This window comes from Thrips palmi, unplaced genomic scaffold, assembly GCF_012932325.1.
Source record: "Thrips palmi isolate BJ-2018 unplaced genomic scaffold, TpBJ-2018v1 HiC_scaffold_3, whole genome shotgun sequence".
NCBI lineage: Eukaryota > Metazoa > Arthropoda > Insecta > Thysanoptera > Thripidae > Thrips > Thrips palmi.
In genome coordinates, this window is record NW_023144630.1 from 6,168,728 (window position 1) to 6,184,667 (window position 15,940).

Sequence of the window (15,940 nt, forward strand, 5' to 3'; positions counted from 1 at the left end):
GTGTAGTTCAACCTACGTCCGGGAGAGGGCGCTAGTGGACGACGAAACACAAGCTCCCATTGGCTGTAAGTTTTTTAAATCACTATTCTCGTCTCCCATTGGCCCAATTCAAACCGGCATTGTTTTGAAGGGTTGCCCGTTACATTTCTGGGTGGTTGTTGTATCTGTCGTGAAAGAAGGAGACTAAAAGCCGTGAAAGGGCTTACCGTGATTTTAGAAATTCGTTAGAAGTGCCCGTGACTTCCTGATTGTGTTGACGGTTGTGTAGAACCTGAACAGTGGCTAGGAGCTGCCTGAATACACAAGGATCGTATCGTTCTGCGGTGTTTATCTTCACTGTGGAAGGTCTAGATTTCGGTTTGACTTGGTGATTCTCCAATCAGCACAATGTTTCCTCGAGCCAAGTTACAACGATTCAACGAAATTACTAGTAAGTTAATAAAAAGTTCAATCTCCGATCCATTTTGCAGAAGATTGACCAAGATTGACACAGAATAAGCTCAAGAAATATCAAATTACTTGACATTCATAAGTTGCTATGCTGTACCAGCAAAGCCCTATGGCTACTTTAACCTCCGAGTAAATTTTTAACTGGATATTTCATTTTTTCTCAACCTACTTTCATGTTTGTCAAATGCTTCAGTCAAAGGTACTATCCTTGGCTTCTTTGTTTTTGTGTATTACATCATTATTATTTTTCAGGTGATGTCCCTCCGCCAGGAACATATGATCCGAAGTTTGAGAGTAAGAAAGCCCAAGGAGTGGCTATGGACAAGATGACAAACAGATTTGTGGAGCCTAAGGCTGCTGCAGCTTCCGGTGACAACACTCTTCAACGCTCTGCTAGTTTGAATGCTCTGCATGTTTTTCGAACAGTAAGTTCTAGATGCTGAAGCAAACATGTTCAGTTTGAATTCTGTCGGTGATATGCTTATATTTAATTGTTTCTATGTGTTTCAGCCTCAAATGCCAAAGAAGTCTGTCAAGAAGACACCATCAACAGTTAAAGCCAAACATGATTCCACCGGTGCAAGAAGGAACATTGACAGTGATTTCAGCAGCTCTGAAGATCTAACACCCCTCAAGGACAACAGAAATGAGTTGACTGAACTTCAGGATAAGTTGCAGCAAACATACTCCAAGCTAGAGGACTCGGAATCCAAGTACCAGCAACTGGAGAGTGAGCTCCTGGAAGGCAAGAAGATGATTGAAAAATTGGAGCTTGAGAAGAATGAATTGTCAAAAGAAGTAGATCGCCTTATTGAAGAGATGGCTGAGAAGAGCTCGCAACTTTCTTCTCTTACTGAATCCTACAATATTGCTGATGCTAACCTTGCTGAAAGGAAAGCCGCCGTTTCTGAACTGGAGCAATCCAAGACAGAGCTGCAATTGGAATTAGAGATTCTCAACAAGAGGGCAGAGCAGAACAAGCAGGAAATGGAGCAATCCGTCAGGCGATGCTTGGAACTGGAAGGAAGTGTCGCAGAAGCCAAAGCTGAAAATGAAAAGCTCCTAGAAAGCAGGTTGGCTCTTTCTAATGAAGTTTCAGACCTTGGAGAGCGTCTGAATGAAGCGTCAATGCAGATTCAAGCCAGAGAAGAGCACTGTGAGACTCTGGAACACGCCAAGCGGGATTTGTTGGTGTTGTTGGATGAAAAATTGCAGGCTATAGATGAGATGACAGCTAAAATTGACGAATCTGAGAAGTTTACAGTGAAGCTGGAGTCTCTTCTGTCTGACATCAAATCACAGGTGGCACTATTAGAGGAGGCTAATGCAAACCTGCAAGTTGAGGTGGTCCAGCTGGAAAGTGAACTTAAAACAGTTACTTCTGAACTGGAGACATACCAATTGAAGTGCAAGGCTCTTGAGGAAGAAATCACTGAGTACAAAGAAAATCTCCTGCAAGAGGAAACTATCAAAACCGCGTTGTCATCACAAGTTGAGGATTTAGAGTCAAAGCTAGATGAGCTGCAGTCGTTCAAAAACAAAACAGAAGAGGCTTTAGAAGAGCAGAAGTCTCTTTATCTAGGAACATTGGAAGAGAAAAGGAAGTTGCAGGTGGAAGTTGAAGAATTGGGCCTGCTGTCTGCGGAACTCCACCACAAACTGGAGCAACGACAGCAACTTATTCTAGGACTTCAGTCTGACCTTTCTAATTCAAGTTGTGAATTGGAAGAAAGACGAGCTGAAGCAGAACGCAGAGCAAAGGAGTACCGTGCTGAGATTGAGCAAATTTGCTCCAAGCATGATGAACAACTCTCTTCAATTCAGAAGGACTTGGAGAAGAATGTGGCAGACTGTGAAGCTCGAGTCGCCCAGGCTCAAGCTGAACATGAATATGAGTTAGCTAATCTGCGAGACCTTGCATACAAGCTTGAGCAACAAGTGCTGGATGAAAGAAAGTCCCAAAAAACCATGCAGAAAGAATTTGAGGAGGAAAGAGAAGAACACCAGCATGAAATCCAATCTTTGTCAGAAAAAGTTCAAGACTTCTCTCAGCAAAAGTTTCAACTGGAGGAAGCTTTGACCATGTCTCAGGCTGAACTTCAATCAGTCCAAGAGTCATATGACAACTTGGATCAGCAACTAGTAGAGCAAATCCAACTGCATGAGGATGAGATGACCTCAGTCCACTCCAAATTGAGGGCTGCTGAAGAGACTCTTGAAACAGAAAAACAGAGGGCTAGACAGCAAATTGAAGAGCTGACTCAGGAGAGTGAAAAACGTATTGCAGAAATAAAACAAAGGACTCGTATTGCACTTGAAGAAGCAGAAATTAAGCTGGATGCTGCTGAAGCAGCTTACACTCAGACCCTTCAGCAGGTCCGTGACGATACACAGGCATTGGTGCGAGCTGCTAGAACTGATGCTCTGGTGGAACTGGAGAAAGTGAAGGCGGAGACTGAACAGAAAGTTCTTGAAGCCAAAGAAGAAGTGTCGGCAATTTCAACTGAACTAGAAGAAGCCCAGGAGCAGCTCCGTCAAGTCACTGCAGCAAAAGATGAATTAAGAATCTCTAACTTGGACAAGGAGATGGTAATTGTTGAGCTTAAGGATCGTATGAATGTGATGGAAACTGAGCTTGCTCAAAGTCAAAAGTATCTTGATGATGCTCAGGAGGAATTGGAAGCTGTGAAAAATGAGCTTGACCATATGAAAAAGATCCGAAGAAATCTGGAAATTCTTGGTCACGAAACTCTTGCCATCGTTAATGCAGTCAGCAAGCGTCTTGTTGATAGTGATGTGGAAGTTGAGCGCTTGTCTCAGGTCAATTGTGCTCTTGAAACAACTATTAATGAGCAAAAGGAAAATCTTACTGTTATGGAACAAGAAAACATTCGTGATATTCAAGATATGAGAGATACTTTGATTGATAAGGTAGAATCTTTTAAGCAGAAGTGTGCTGATGAAAATTCTCGCCTTCTTGCTGAAATTAAGATTCTGCAGGAGAGTGTAGAGATGTATGCCCTGCAACTTGATGAGGCCAACCGAAATGTAGAAAGTTTGGAGAAGGACAGAGATGAGCAGGCCGCAGTTATTGCCAATCTGGAACAAACAACCAATGAACTTCAGGCCACTCAAGACTTTTTGGCAAACCAAGTGGAGGACTATTTGTCAGTGAAGAAGGCTTTCGAGCAGGCACAGAAAGAGCTGAGTCAGTGTAAGGACCAACTGGAAAAGGCCAAGGCTGATGCTGCTGACGGGGAAATGGAGATACAGCATCGTGAGAAACAGATAAACGATTTGACAAACCAGCTGGATGACCTCAATGATAAAGTAACAGAACTTCAAGGTGCCGTTCTTGAGCTTGAGACAGCAGCTGCAGAATCAGAGCAGGTTGTCAAGAACCTAGAATGCAAACTGAAACAGCAGAAAGAATCTGCTTTGAAGAGTGATTGGCAAATTGGAGAGCTGTCAAAGGAAAATGGAGAAATTATTTGCCAAAGGGACCAGTTGAAGAAGTGTCTTGAAGAGCAGAAACTTTCAGCCGATCAAGAAATTAGTGTGCTGTTGGGGGCTAAAGCCGAGCTGCAGAGCCAGCTGGAGTCTCTTACTACCCTCTTAGAGTGCCACAAGATGAATGTGTCCAAGGCAAGGGAAAGAATAGAAACTCTTGTTAATGTGGTTGCAAGAAAAGAAAGTGAAATTGAGGAAAAGGAAACTGAAATGAAGGAGTTGAAGGATGAACTCATGTCAAAATCAAACCAACTCTCTGAATTGTCTGTAATTATTGCTGATAAGGATCATGCTCTTCTATCCCTTCACAGAGATGCTGACAACCTTCGTGATGCAGTCAAGTCAAATGAAGTCCAAATTAGTGCTTTATCCAATGACTTGGACTTTGAAAAGGCATTCAGGAAGGAGTGTGAACTTAAGATAACTGAAATGCTACAAGAAAAGTTGGGTAATGAGGTTTTGATTGAAGACATGAAGGAGAAAGTATTTGAGCTTGACTCAACAATTATTGAAAAGAATGATCTCATTGCATCCCTGGAAAATAAACTTCAAGAATCTGAAGATCGAATCAATTACCTCAAAGCTGAAGCTGAAGACAGCTTGAAACAAATAACAGAAGCAGAAAAAACTATTGTAATCCTGGAGGCTGATAAGATTGGAAAAGAGAATTGCATTGCTTCTTTAAATACCAAAGTGTCAGAACAGTCTGATGTTATAGAGAAACATGAGGCCAAAATTGTTGAATTAAATGCTGAAGTTCAAAACCAGGCAGATCTTGCCAAATACCTGCGAACTCGAGTGGAAGATAATCGTAAGGAAGTAGCAAAACTGGAGGAAGAGAAGATGGCATTACAAAGCGAAGTAAGCTCTTTGAAGATGCAAAATGAAATGATTCAATGGGAAAATGAAGAGTCACTCCTTAAGTCTAAGAAGGAAGTTGAAGCCCAAAAGGAAGAGATAATATTGTTGACTGAGCAGGTTCAGAAGATAAAATTAGAAATTGAAACTGAGAAAGCCATTGGAAATGAACGTGATGAGGCTTTGAGTGAAGAAATCTCTTCTCTCAAAAAATCGTTGGGTGCCAAAACACAAGAAGTGGGCACTGTTACGGGTAGAGTACAACAGCTTGAAGCAGAACTAGATCAGACCACCCGTCGCAAGGAGACCTACAAAGCTGCTGTTGTTGAGCTGCAGCAAGCTATTAAACAGAGCCGGTCTAAAATGTCCAGCCTTGAGGATGAGGTGAAGAGCGTCCAGCAAAAGCTGATCCAAGAGAGGGATGACCATGCCAAGTGGGTCTTTGTATAGTTTTCTTCCATCAATCATGTTAAATTGTGCTAAATACAATTTTTAATCAATGTTTTGTTTTTTCTTTAGGGAAGTTGCAGCTTTGCAAGACGCTGCTTCCAATGGAATTTCCTGGGAGCAGAGATACTATGAGTTGGAAGCACTAGTTGGCCCATTCCGTGAGCAACTGGAGGCTTTCGAATCGGAGCGTCAAGCTCTGGCCACCCGCAAGGAAGCTGCTGAAGGAGAGGTGAAAGAACTCTCGCAACGTTACGCTCAAATTTTGGGACATCAGAACCATAAGCAGAAAATTCACCATGTTATCAAATTAAAGGAACAAAATCTTGATTTGAAAAAGGTATTCTAAAGTAAATAAAACGTTCTGTATGCATCTATAAAATTTATGTGGATATTAACAGTCATAATTTTTGTTTGTAGGAAAATGATAGGTTTGAATCTCAGATCCGAGCTCAGAAACGCACAATTGACAAACTTAAAGATGAATTGGCACGTGCTACTGGCCAAACTCGCTTCAACCCTTCAATGGCATTCAAGTCTCAGGATGATTCTCTACTGGTGAGCTGAAATTGATTTGTTCCATCCTGTTACGTGCTTGATTACATAGAAAGTATTTAACAAACTGTGTCTTGTTCTGACAGAACCGCCTTTCATTGGCACATTCCAAATCTTTCCTGGAGAATTCAAATCTGTCCAAGAGTTTCAGAGTTCCCACACATCAGTCCACTGCCAAGAAAGACAAAGAGAATATCTCATCCTTTGATGCATCAACACCCTTGTCAACTCGCCCCGCTGCAAAAATTAAAGAAGAGCTGCTTAGTCCTGCTCGGCACAGTCCAGCCCGAAATAGCCCTGTTGGTAGCCCTGCAACCCCTCTGAAGGAAGTTCAAAACCAGCAGCAGGTCAACTGAAGCACCAAGATAACTATATATATTACTTCTTTTAAATATTGCAACATGTCTGGTTAAGACTTCAGTGGTGTTCATATTATGATTACCTCAAGTAGAGGCAGTTTTACTTCAGTTTTACATTCCTAGTTCATGGGTATGACTTTCAGCATAAATCCTTTCTTTTGGGAAACATTTGATGTGTGTCCATATTTTAGATTTAAGTAAAATCATTTTACTTAGCATAGTTATGTTGCATGAATGCTCAAATTATTACATTTAAGAAATGTATTCAGTTTTATTTGCTTGTGGATGATACAGATCAGCAGATGTATGGTATTTCCCTCACTTGTTTATTAAGATACATTAGTTAAGGTATCCCCCTTAGTGTGTTAATATTATTTACCATTTAGACCTTGACTCTGACCTAGTCAGAAATATGCCACACAAATGTTCCTTGTATTGAGTAATTCGAGCCTCCACAATGGAGAGTTCTGCATGACTTGTTCATAATTGTAAATGTGTGCGCATAAAAAAATTACAATGTAACTGAAGTATTATTGTATCTGGTTATAATGGAGTATGTGACCTATGTAATTCTCTCTGCTTGACAAAATCATATATATTTATAGTCATGTAAAGTATTTTAGCATAGGAAATCTTGTTGATATTTACTTAATTCTTTTATATTTGTGATGTTTCTACAGTGCAGAAATAGTGCACTACAACCTGCCAAGACACTGCCATTTGTGCCTGGATTCTTTGATTCTTTGGAGTTAATCTTAAGTTCTGTAACATGGGCTCTTACTTATTTTGCATGATGTATTGTAAGACTGAGAGTGATGCATGTATTGAGACCTGAGCGCCAACATCAATGTTCAAATGCAACAATGTATTCAATCAAACGTACAAATTTAAATAATTTACGAATGTAAATAGGTGTGTTTTTATTTTTTTTCTTGAAAAATAAAAGGGCAAAACATTGACCTTATCAATATTTCTGATTTGTCCCTAGTGTGACGTACAAAGAGACATACAGGAAAGAATGTGAGTAGGAAAACAGTAGTAATATAAAGTACAAAAAGTCACAGCCTTTTCTGAGCAAATAGTTCAAATAAGGGAAGTTCTAAAATGGAATGTGACAGTATTCACAGTTTCAGGTATCTTGGTTCTAGTTGGCTTCAAGTTCAGGCCTTTAGAACTGAACAATAGAATGAACAGAACATGGGAGGTTGCTACGCCCCTGCAGCTCTATGAGTTCCATCAAAACCAGCAGTTCTACCACTTCCCCACCCATGTCTCTGATAAGTTGGCAAGCAGCTTTGCCTGTTCCTGAAGAAGAAAAGAAGAAAGAAAGTGAGGTATTTTCTGTAAAGCAGTATCTATGACCAAGTATAACACAGCCAAGGTCCAATGCCCAATTCTGAGTGAGTATTATAAAGTGACTGCAATGTGTTTGTAGAGCTTACCTCCAGTTGCCAAGAGATCATCAATCACTACAACTTTCTGCCCAGGCTTAATGCTGTCCTCCTGCATTTCAAAGGTATCCTAGACCAGAAACAAACCAATTAGCAACTGACTTACACATGTTAAAAGACAATTCAGAACTATGAAAAGACTCCAAAATAACTCACCGTTCCATATTCCAGAGTGAATTCCACTTCCCTTGTCTTACCAGGAAGCTTTCCTTTCTTCCTAACAGGCACCAACGGAAGTCTTAACTTTGACGAAACGAAAGGCGCCAAGAGAAAACCTCTGGACTCTAAAGCGACGACAACGTCAACGTCATTAAGACTTTTCACATGTTCCACCAATAAGTTTTCCAGAGCAGCAGTTGCTTGAGGACTCCGGAATATTGGAAACATGTCCCTGCAACAAAACACAGAAACTTGTCACTTGCCACACATGGGTGTCATTCTGGGCACCATTCTACACGTTCAAATAAATCAAAACCACACCTGAACAGTATCCCCGGTTTGGGGAAGTCAGGAAAGGATGCGATGTGAGCCTTGACGATTTCCAGGTCCGACGTTAGATCCATGATGATTAAATTACCAGTTAGTCAATGGACTTCAATTGGATTTGTTTGGAACGTCGTCTGCCAAAATGTTAGGTTATGCAACTGGTCAAGCAAACAACAAGTAATGCATTGCCAACACTGTACTGTTTTAAACGAACAATATACGACTTTTTATAGCTTTTATGTGGATTAAATTTATAGAAAATACTGTTAATTATAATTTTCTTCTCCAAACCTATTTTAATCATGTGCTTTCATGGAGGATTGAATCTGGATTTGACCTGTCTTTTCGACTGTGCAATGGCGAAAGTGGCAGACCTGGAACAAACAAAAAAACCAAGGCAAAGCGCAGCGCCGCCTGGCCAGGCGTGGTGGTCACCATTGGAACTACAAATAAGTTGTGTTCTGGTGTACTGTCGAACTGGCCGAGAGCAGACGACGCCTCCCAGAGGGTTGGAAAGCCAGACATTTCGAGGGAAATTTTAAAACGCAGGGGACACAAAGTTTTCACGCTTCACAGGTTTCCCATTTCAAGGACACCGTAACTGAATATTTTGACTTTATGGAAGAGATCTCCAAATCGCCCTTTATTTCTAAAGCACTTGATCATAAAAACTGCTGACGGCGGAGTGCCCCGGGACAGCCCCAGCGCGTCTCGGGAAAGACCGCAGCCGTCTGCAGGATTCCGAGGGTCGCTTGCGTCGCTCTGTCTCTCTCGCACTCGTGGAGCGTCCCGTAAAGGTGCGAGAGAGAGAGCGACGAAAACCACTCGATCGGAATCACGCGTCTGCTGGACGTCTGGAGAGGGAAGGACCTGGGCTCCACAAGCGGCGCTCCGGCGCTGTGATTGTCCAGTCTTCCTCCAGCCGCCTCCAGGGACAGACTGCCTGGACCTCTGGCCTGGACCGCGCACAGCTCCAGGGAACGACTTCAGCGAGGGTGGCGCTCCAAGACTCCGTCAGGATGCTGCGAGCGAGCATGTTCGCATGTCTGTAAGTTCGGAAGGCTCCTTTGAGAAAAAATGGGCCACGTGCAGGTCTTGCACACATTTAGACGAGTGACGTGGGAAGTGAAGTGTCCAGGATGCGTGCTGCTACAGACCAGTCAACACTTCGATGAGCTATTTTTAAACGTCTAATCACCGCAAAACAGATCTGCAGGCAAAAAAGGGGAAGAGCGTAGATTTTCCTTTGATTTCCCTTGTATGCAATATTTGTCTCTCAGCGTGATGGTTTCTGAGCGAGTCTCGGTCAGAAAATGTGACGGACCAATTAAGTTAATTAATCCTCGACTTTTTCCGTCTTGCCCGACTACGAAGGGAGATAGTAGCAGAGGTCAGAAAAAGGCGCGAGAGGGAACCCGAAAGTCCGGCTCCTCACAGCCACCCTGTCGCGCGAACATTGTTTGTCCCGGCCTTGGAAGGTCATACACTGGGAGCTTTGACACCGACGCAAAGCTACGTGCGTGCGGAGCGGAGGCCTGGACAACGATCCTGTCTGGAACAGGTTGCGGGAGACCCCCGTGACGTCAGAGCGCTGTCTCGTTCGCTCTCGTGGTGTGTGCCGTGGAGGTGCGAGAGAGACGGAGCGACGAATCCGTCTGCAGGTTTGTTTTCCTCATGGGGATACCCCAGCTCGGCAGAGCCACTGTGATATGCGACTGGAACTGGAATAAAGGGGCATCGGACACAGAGAGGACCGCGCCAAAGGAAGATGCGGGGAAAGCTCTTTCATTCAACACCAAAAACAAATTTTGGCAGTGTGGCAGCAAGGGTGGTTTCTGTCGGCAGGCTGGCAGTCCTCGCGTGCGTGGCAGTGCCTGCGGCCGAGGCGCAGGCCACCGTGGACCAGCTGCAGTACCTGTTCGACAGGCCGGCAGAGCCCATCTTCATGCCCAAGGAGGGCGACAAGAGCAAGAAGAAGATCTTCTTTGACGTGCCCAAGGAGTACCTGGTAAACATCTCTCTCTCTCTCTCTCTCTCTCTCTCTCTCTCTCTCTCTCTCTCTCTCTCTCTCTCTCTCTCTCTCTCTCTCTCTCTCTCACTGTCTCACACCCTCTCTGTTGTTTCAGACGGACCGGCAGAAGCAGCTGGGCACCCCCGTCATCAACCGCTTCGGCGAGAAGGCGGAACGCATCGCGGTGCGCAGGATCAACCTGCCGGACCTCAGCATGCCGGCCAGCCTGGGCAAGCGCGCCGGCTTCTCGCTCTTCCTGCCGGAGCACCGCAAGCTGGCCACCAGGCTCATCAACGTCTTCATGGGTGCGTGCGTCTCACAGTGGAGAGGATTTGCCAGAGTCTCGGCCCAAACTCGAGACGCGTTTTGAGCTCCAGAGTCGCTGAAAGGGACTCGAACCGAACGTGTGACCCCACCAATGGATTCCTCGTTCGGAGAGCGCCTGTCATGACAAGGGTAGGCAACCACTCGGCCCGCCAGTGTACCGGGTTGCCTATCCAGTGTGTCGCAGGCGCTCCGCCAGGAAGCGTTTTGCGCTCCAGAGTCGCTAAATGAGACTCGAACCGAACGTGTGACCCCACCAATGGATTGCTCTCCGAACGAGGAATCCATTGGTGGGGTCACACGTTCGGTTCGAGTCCTGTTTAGCGACTCTGGAGCTCAAAACGCGTCCAGAGTTTTGGCCGCCTCCACCGGCCTTCTGGCCCACTGCGAAAAAACAATCGATAGAGAACGGTTGTTTGAACCCGTGCCGTGGCGTTGCAGGCATGCGCAACCTGGACGACTTCCTGTCCGTGTCGGTGTACGCGCGCAACCACCTCAACCCGTACCTGTTCATCTACGCCTACTCCGTGGCGCTGCTGCACCGCACCGACACGGCCTCCGCCCACCTGCCACCGGTGTCCGAGCTGTTCCCGGAGAAGTTCGTCACCGGCTCGCTCTTCTCGCAGGCCAGGGAGGAGACCAGCATGGCGCTGGACCCCACCCAGCGGGTGAGGACCTCTCTCTCTGTCTCTCTCTCTCTGTCTCTCTCTCTGTCTCTCTCTCTCTCTCTCTCTCTCTCTCTCTCTCTCTCTCTCCCCCCTCACTCACTCTCAAAATCACGGGGTACATGAAACAAATCTTGCCATCTCTATCAATTATTTCAATATTTATTATTAAAGTACAAAATGTCACTATTACATTATTTAAATTAGAGTGAACTGGCGAGGGGTACGTTCCTCAGGGCACGGGGAAGTCCATACAGAGTAGCACGCGTCAATTCTGTGTCCATCGTGGCGATTTCAGAGTGGCGTGGTCCAATCCCACCCCCCATTGGGCATCACCGCAGTGGCCGTTAGGTTCCATGGACAATTTCTACAGGGACACAGAAAAAAATAAAAATGTAAAAATCCAGAGTCGCTAAATGGGACTGGAACCGAACGTGGCTCGACCAATAGATTGCTTTCCGAATGACGAGGCGGCCTAAACCCTGGACGCGTTTTGAGCTCCGGAGTCGCTGCATGGGACTCGAACCGAACGTGTGACCCCACCAATGGATTGCTCTCCGAACGAGGAATCCATTGGTGGGGTCACGCGTTCGGTTCGAGTCCCATTTAGCGACTCTGGAGCTCAAAACGACTCTACAATTTTGGCCACCTCCACCGGTCCTCTGGCCAGTCCACTGTGTCGTGGCTGCACTCACCATTCTTCGCGCTCGTAGGCACGACTGTTGAGGTCCTGCATGCGGCGGTACTGCTCTCTCTCTCGCTCCATGTCGCGTTCCCGGCGTGCCCTCTCTGCCGCCCGCTCCCTCTCGCGCTGTCGCTCTCTCTCCCTCTCCCTCTCTCGCTCTCTCTCCCTCTCCCTCTCTCGCTCTCTCTCCCTCTCTCGCTCTCGCTCCCTCTCGCGCTGCTTCTCCTTGTCGTCGTCTTGGCGGTTCATGTTCGGACGGTTCACTGTTTGGCGGTTTCACTGCGAATCTCGGCCATTGCCAGGGAGCCGCTGTTCTTATAGTGGCGTGTCGGTCTTGGTGGAGCCGGAGGTGATCCCCGTGAGGGGTGCCCCTGTCCGGCAAGCCCTTCGGGGACTGCCGGCGAGGACTCCACCGAGAGGCATTCCCCGAGCGGGGCTCCCGGCGTGCACTTCACGTCTGTCTCGCACACGTCCGGGTCGCCCCGTCAGTGCGAGAGAGACGGAGCGACGGGCGGCACTGCCCAGGCACTGCCCGTCATCGTGGAGATAAGCACTGTACAGCACAGTGCAGTCCCAGGCGAACGTCTACAAAGTGCCACAAAGTGCCTTGATGTGTCAGTTAGGAAAAGGAGGGCTTTGAGAAATTTTTCAGGATTTTTTTTTGCCGCCGGGAAAATGGCAGGTTGTCTCCTTCCTTCGAGCTTTTAAAAACACGCGGCGCGCCTGCAGGTGCCCCTGGAGATCCCCAAGGACTACTCGGCGTCCGACCTCGAGGAGGAGCACAAGATAGCGTACTGGCGCGAGGACCTGGGCATCAACCTGCACCACTGGCACTGGCACCTCATCCACCCCTTCGAGGGCCCCCGCGAGGTGGTGGGCAAGGACCGACGCGGCGAGCTGTTCTACTACTCGCACCAACAGATCATCGCGCGGTAAGGCTGCCAGAGTTCAACCCGCGCACAGTGGGCCAGAAGACCGGTGGAGGCGGCCATAATTCAAGACGCGTTTTTAGCTTCAGAGTCGCTAAATGGGACTCGAACCGAACGTGTGACCCCACCAATGAATTCCTCGTTCGGAGAGCAATCAATTGGCGGGGTCACACGTTCGGTTCGAGTCCTGCTTAGCGACTCTGGAGCTCAAAACGCGTCTTGAATTTAGGCTGCCTCCTCCGGTCTTCTGGCCCACTATGCACTGGAGGGAAACATCTTGGTGTTTCCTTGTTGAACTTGTTGGGACTGCCTGCAGGTACAACTTGGAGCGGCTGTCCAACGGTCTGCAGCGAGTGCGGCGACTCCAGAACCTGCGCGAGCCAATCAAAGAAGGCTATTTCCCCAAGCTGGACAGCCTGGTGTCTTCCCGCGCCTGGCCCTCCAGGGCAGCCAACACAGTCTTGTCCGTGAGTACACCTAAGTACACAAAACGCCATCATCATAGTTTTCTCCTCGCTAAACTTGAATTCTATTGTCCTTTCGGCTTTCAGGATATCAATCGTGAGTCCGACCAGATTCAGTTCGACCTCCAGGACATGGAGCGCTGGCGGGACCGCATCTACGAGGCCATCCACACCGGTTTCGTTGTGTCGGTGAGTGCCCCGTCACTCTCTATTTCATTTAGAGAATGAATTTCAAGAATGAAAACCACGCCTGGCATGAGATTTCCCCGAAATAGTGAAAAAGGCTCATGTTGTGCGCAGGCCGACGGCAGGAGGATAAACCTGACGGAGGCAGGGGGTGTGGATGTCCTGGGCAACATCCTGGAGTCCAACGTACTGTCCCCCAACCGACCGCTGTACGGAGACCTGCACAATTTCGGTCACATCGCCATCGGCTTCGCCCACGACCCCGACAACCGGCACCTGGTGAGAGAGAGAGAGAGAGAGAGAGAGAGAGAGAGAGAGAGAGAGAGAGAGAGAGAGAGAGAGAGAGAGAGAGAGAAGAAAGAAAACTTGAGCATGATTCGTGTGACTGGACCATACCGATGGCACGCTGTTGCTGACAGGAATCGTTCGCCGTGATGGGAGACGCTGCCACCAACATGAGAGATCCGGTCTTCTACCGCTGGCACTCCTTCGTGGACGACCTCTTCCAGGAGCACAAGCGCACCCTGCCCGCCTACACGCCGCAGCAGCTGGACTTCCCCGGCATTCAGATCAAGGCAAGTGGAGTAAACAAGAGAAAACTAATTTTTTCAGAGCCAGGAAAGTACTAAGAATGAAAGAGAACCACTTGCACTTGTGCCATCTGCAATTATTTTTTTAAAGTATTTTTTTTAAATGAATTTAGCTGATGTTTTTAAATTTTTGTAAGCATAAAATTTATTTCCCCTGCAGAGCGTCGAGGTGCTTTCTGCAGGCGGGCGGAAACCCAATGAGTTCCAGACATTCTGGCAGCAGAATGATATGGACCTATCAAGAGGGCTGGACTTCTCACCCCGAGGATCCATCTTTGCACGATTCACACATTTGCAGCATCGACCCTTCACCTACCGCATCCAGGTTGGACTTAAACTTGATGGCTATTTTATATTTTCTGTTCTACAAGAGGACAAATTTCGAACTGTTTTGATTTTTATTTCAGGTTGAGAATACACTAGCTGGGCAGAGGGAAGGGTATGTACGAATCTTCCTTGGCCCCAAGAATGATGAACGAGGAGTACCTATGTTGTTCAGAGACCAACGGACCTTTATGATCGAGTTGGACAAGTTCCCTGTCACTCGTGAGTTTTTTATTCTCATTGTTTGTGACAATTTATAAAAATGTTCTATTTTCTGTGGAGAGCAACCAAATCTCATGTCCCTTTCTGTTTTTGCAGTGAATCAAAGGAACAATGTGATTGAGAGACGTTCCACCATGTCATCTGTCACAATCCCCTTCGAGAGAACTTTCCGTAACCTGGATCAAAATAGACCAACAGCTGCTGATGCCCTGGACCAGTTCAACTTCTGTGGCTGTGGGTGGCCGCAACACATGCTTATTCCCAAAGGGACTCCACAGGGAATGCCAATGCAGCTGTTCGTCATGATCACAGACTACTCCAAGGACAAAGTACGCTAGTTAAAAAATTACTTAGTTTAAGCATTAAATTCCTTTCGAAGCAAGTCCTAACTCTGGACTCACCTGCAGGTAAACCAACCCCTGGAAGGCATGTGCAAGGATGGGGCTGCTTACTGTGGCATTCGAGGACAGCTGTACCCGGACAAGAAGCCCATGGGCTTCCCCTTCGACCGGCCGGGCCGCCAGGGCGTGGACACACTCCGCTCCTTCCTCACCAGAAACATGTTCATCCAGGAGGCCTCCATCCGTTTCCAGGACCGCGTGGAGGCACCTAACCGGGGCAACTCCACACTCATCAGAGGCTGAGTGCTGGATTCCGAATCAAACAAAAAGAACACTCTTTCCAGGGTTTTAGTTTCGTTTTACATGAAACGATAGCGTAAAACCTTGGAGTGACTGATTACAGCTACGAAGAGACTTCCCTGCCCATTCAAATTTTTGTGTTTTATCTGTAATTATAGAGTCAATAAATGTACTGATTCCCTAGTGTTCATTGTGAATATAAGGCTGTTATGTGAGGGCTTGTTTGTCTTGTCCACGTTCTTGAATGTCAACTAGAAACTAGCCAGGAGCTCGAGGCAATACCCCTTGCCTCAAGAGACGCTAGGACGCTAGGGTGTCGGTGTCGGTAAGGGCAAGGGGTATATCCTTTCCTTGACCACGACTTTTGGAGACTCGCAACAATCGCGCCGAAACTGAAGGTGATCCCACAATGGGTCGGTCGGTCGCAGACGGTCGGTCGAACGGTCGATCGGCAACGCTGTGGAGGCTCATGTGTCTCGGTGGCTCCGGGCGCAGAGGCAGCGGCCGCCTCGAATGAGGACTTGGATTCGAATCCCAATGACAAACTTATTTTCTTTAGCTGGCCTGGGTTCGGCTCCCAGGAGTGAATCTTTTCCTAAGTTTACTTCTTACATCCGGTACCACCACTCTAAGATTGATCGCATTGCATCTCAGTGGCTGGTTGGCTGATATGGTAGAGGTGTCAGCTGGCGGGAGGAAGTCCTGGGTTCGACTCCCAGGTGGGTGAATCTTTTTCCTCAGGTTACTTCTCAAACCCGGTACCATCACTCTAAGATTGATCTC

The 15,940-nt window shown here is 46.9% G+C and overlaps 3 protein-coding genes and 1 long non-coding RNA gene across 4 annotated transcripts; 2 read left to right on the forward strand and 2 right to left on the reverse strand.

The window, feature by feature from the left end:
• The first annotated feature begins 96 nt into the window (after window positions 1-96).
• On the forward strand, window positions 97-7,143 carry LOC117648540 (early endosome antigen 1-like). The gene is made up of 6 exons (XM_034391055.1): window positions 97-430; window positions 703-875; window positions 961-5,252; window positions 5,338-5,605; window positions 5,686-5,823; window positions 5,907-7,143. The coding sequence occupies exons 1-6, from the start codon at window positions 388-390 to the stop codon at window positions 6,174-6,176; spliced, it is 5,184 nt and encodes a 1,727-aa protein (XP_034246946.1). The 5' UTR covers window positions 97-387; the 3' UTR covers window positions 6,177-7,143.
• On the reverse strand, window positions 7,085-8,298 carry LOC117648543 (adenine phosphoribosyltransferase). The gene is made up of 4 exons (XM_034391060.1): window positions 8,111-8,298; window positions 7,787-8,021; window positions 7,622-7,700; window positions 7,085-7,484 (listed from the first exon to the last, which is right to left on the reverse strand). Exons 1-4 carry the CDS (start codon window positions 8,191-8,193, stop codon window positions 7,348-7,350), a joined length of 534 nt encoding a protein of 177 aa, XP_034246951.1. The 5' UTR covers window positions 8,194-8,298; the 3' UTR covers window positions 7,085-7,347.
• A 715-nt stretch (window positions 8,299-9,013) lies between these two features.
• On the forward strand, window positions 9,014-15,356 carry LOC117648541 (phenoloxidase 2-like). The gene is made up of 13 exons (XM_034391057.1): window positions 9,014-9,164; window positions 9,962-10,124; window positions 10,243-10,432; window positions 10,893-11,119; window positions 12,531-12,733; window positions 13,047-13,197; window positions 13,282-13,383; window positions 13,495-13,659; window positions 13,800-13,955; window positions 14,131-14,295; window positions 14,378-14,516; window positions 14,613-14,845; window positions 14,924-15,356. The coding sequence occupies exons 1-13, from the start codon at window positions 9,136-9,138 to the stop codon at window positions 15,158-15,160; spliced, it is 2,160 nt and encodes a 719-aa protein (XP_034246948.1). The 5' UTR covers window positions 9,014-9,135; the 3' UTR covers window positions 15,161-15,356.
• Window positions 11,262-12,085, reverse strand: LOC117648546. Its single transcript, XR_004587908.1, has 2 exons — window positions 11,812-12,085; window positions 11,262-11,483 (listed from the first exon to the last, which is right to left on the reverse strand). It is a non-coding gene; the product is annotated as an uncharacterized LOC117648546 (long non-coding RNA).
• Window positions 15,357-15,940: the final 584 nt, after the last annotated feature.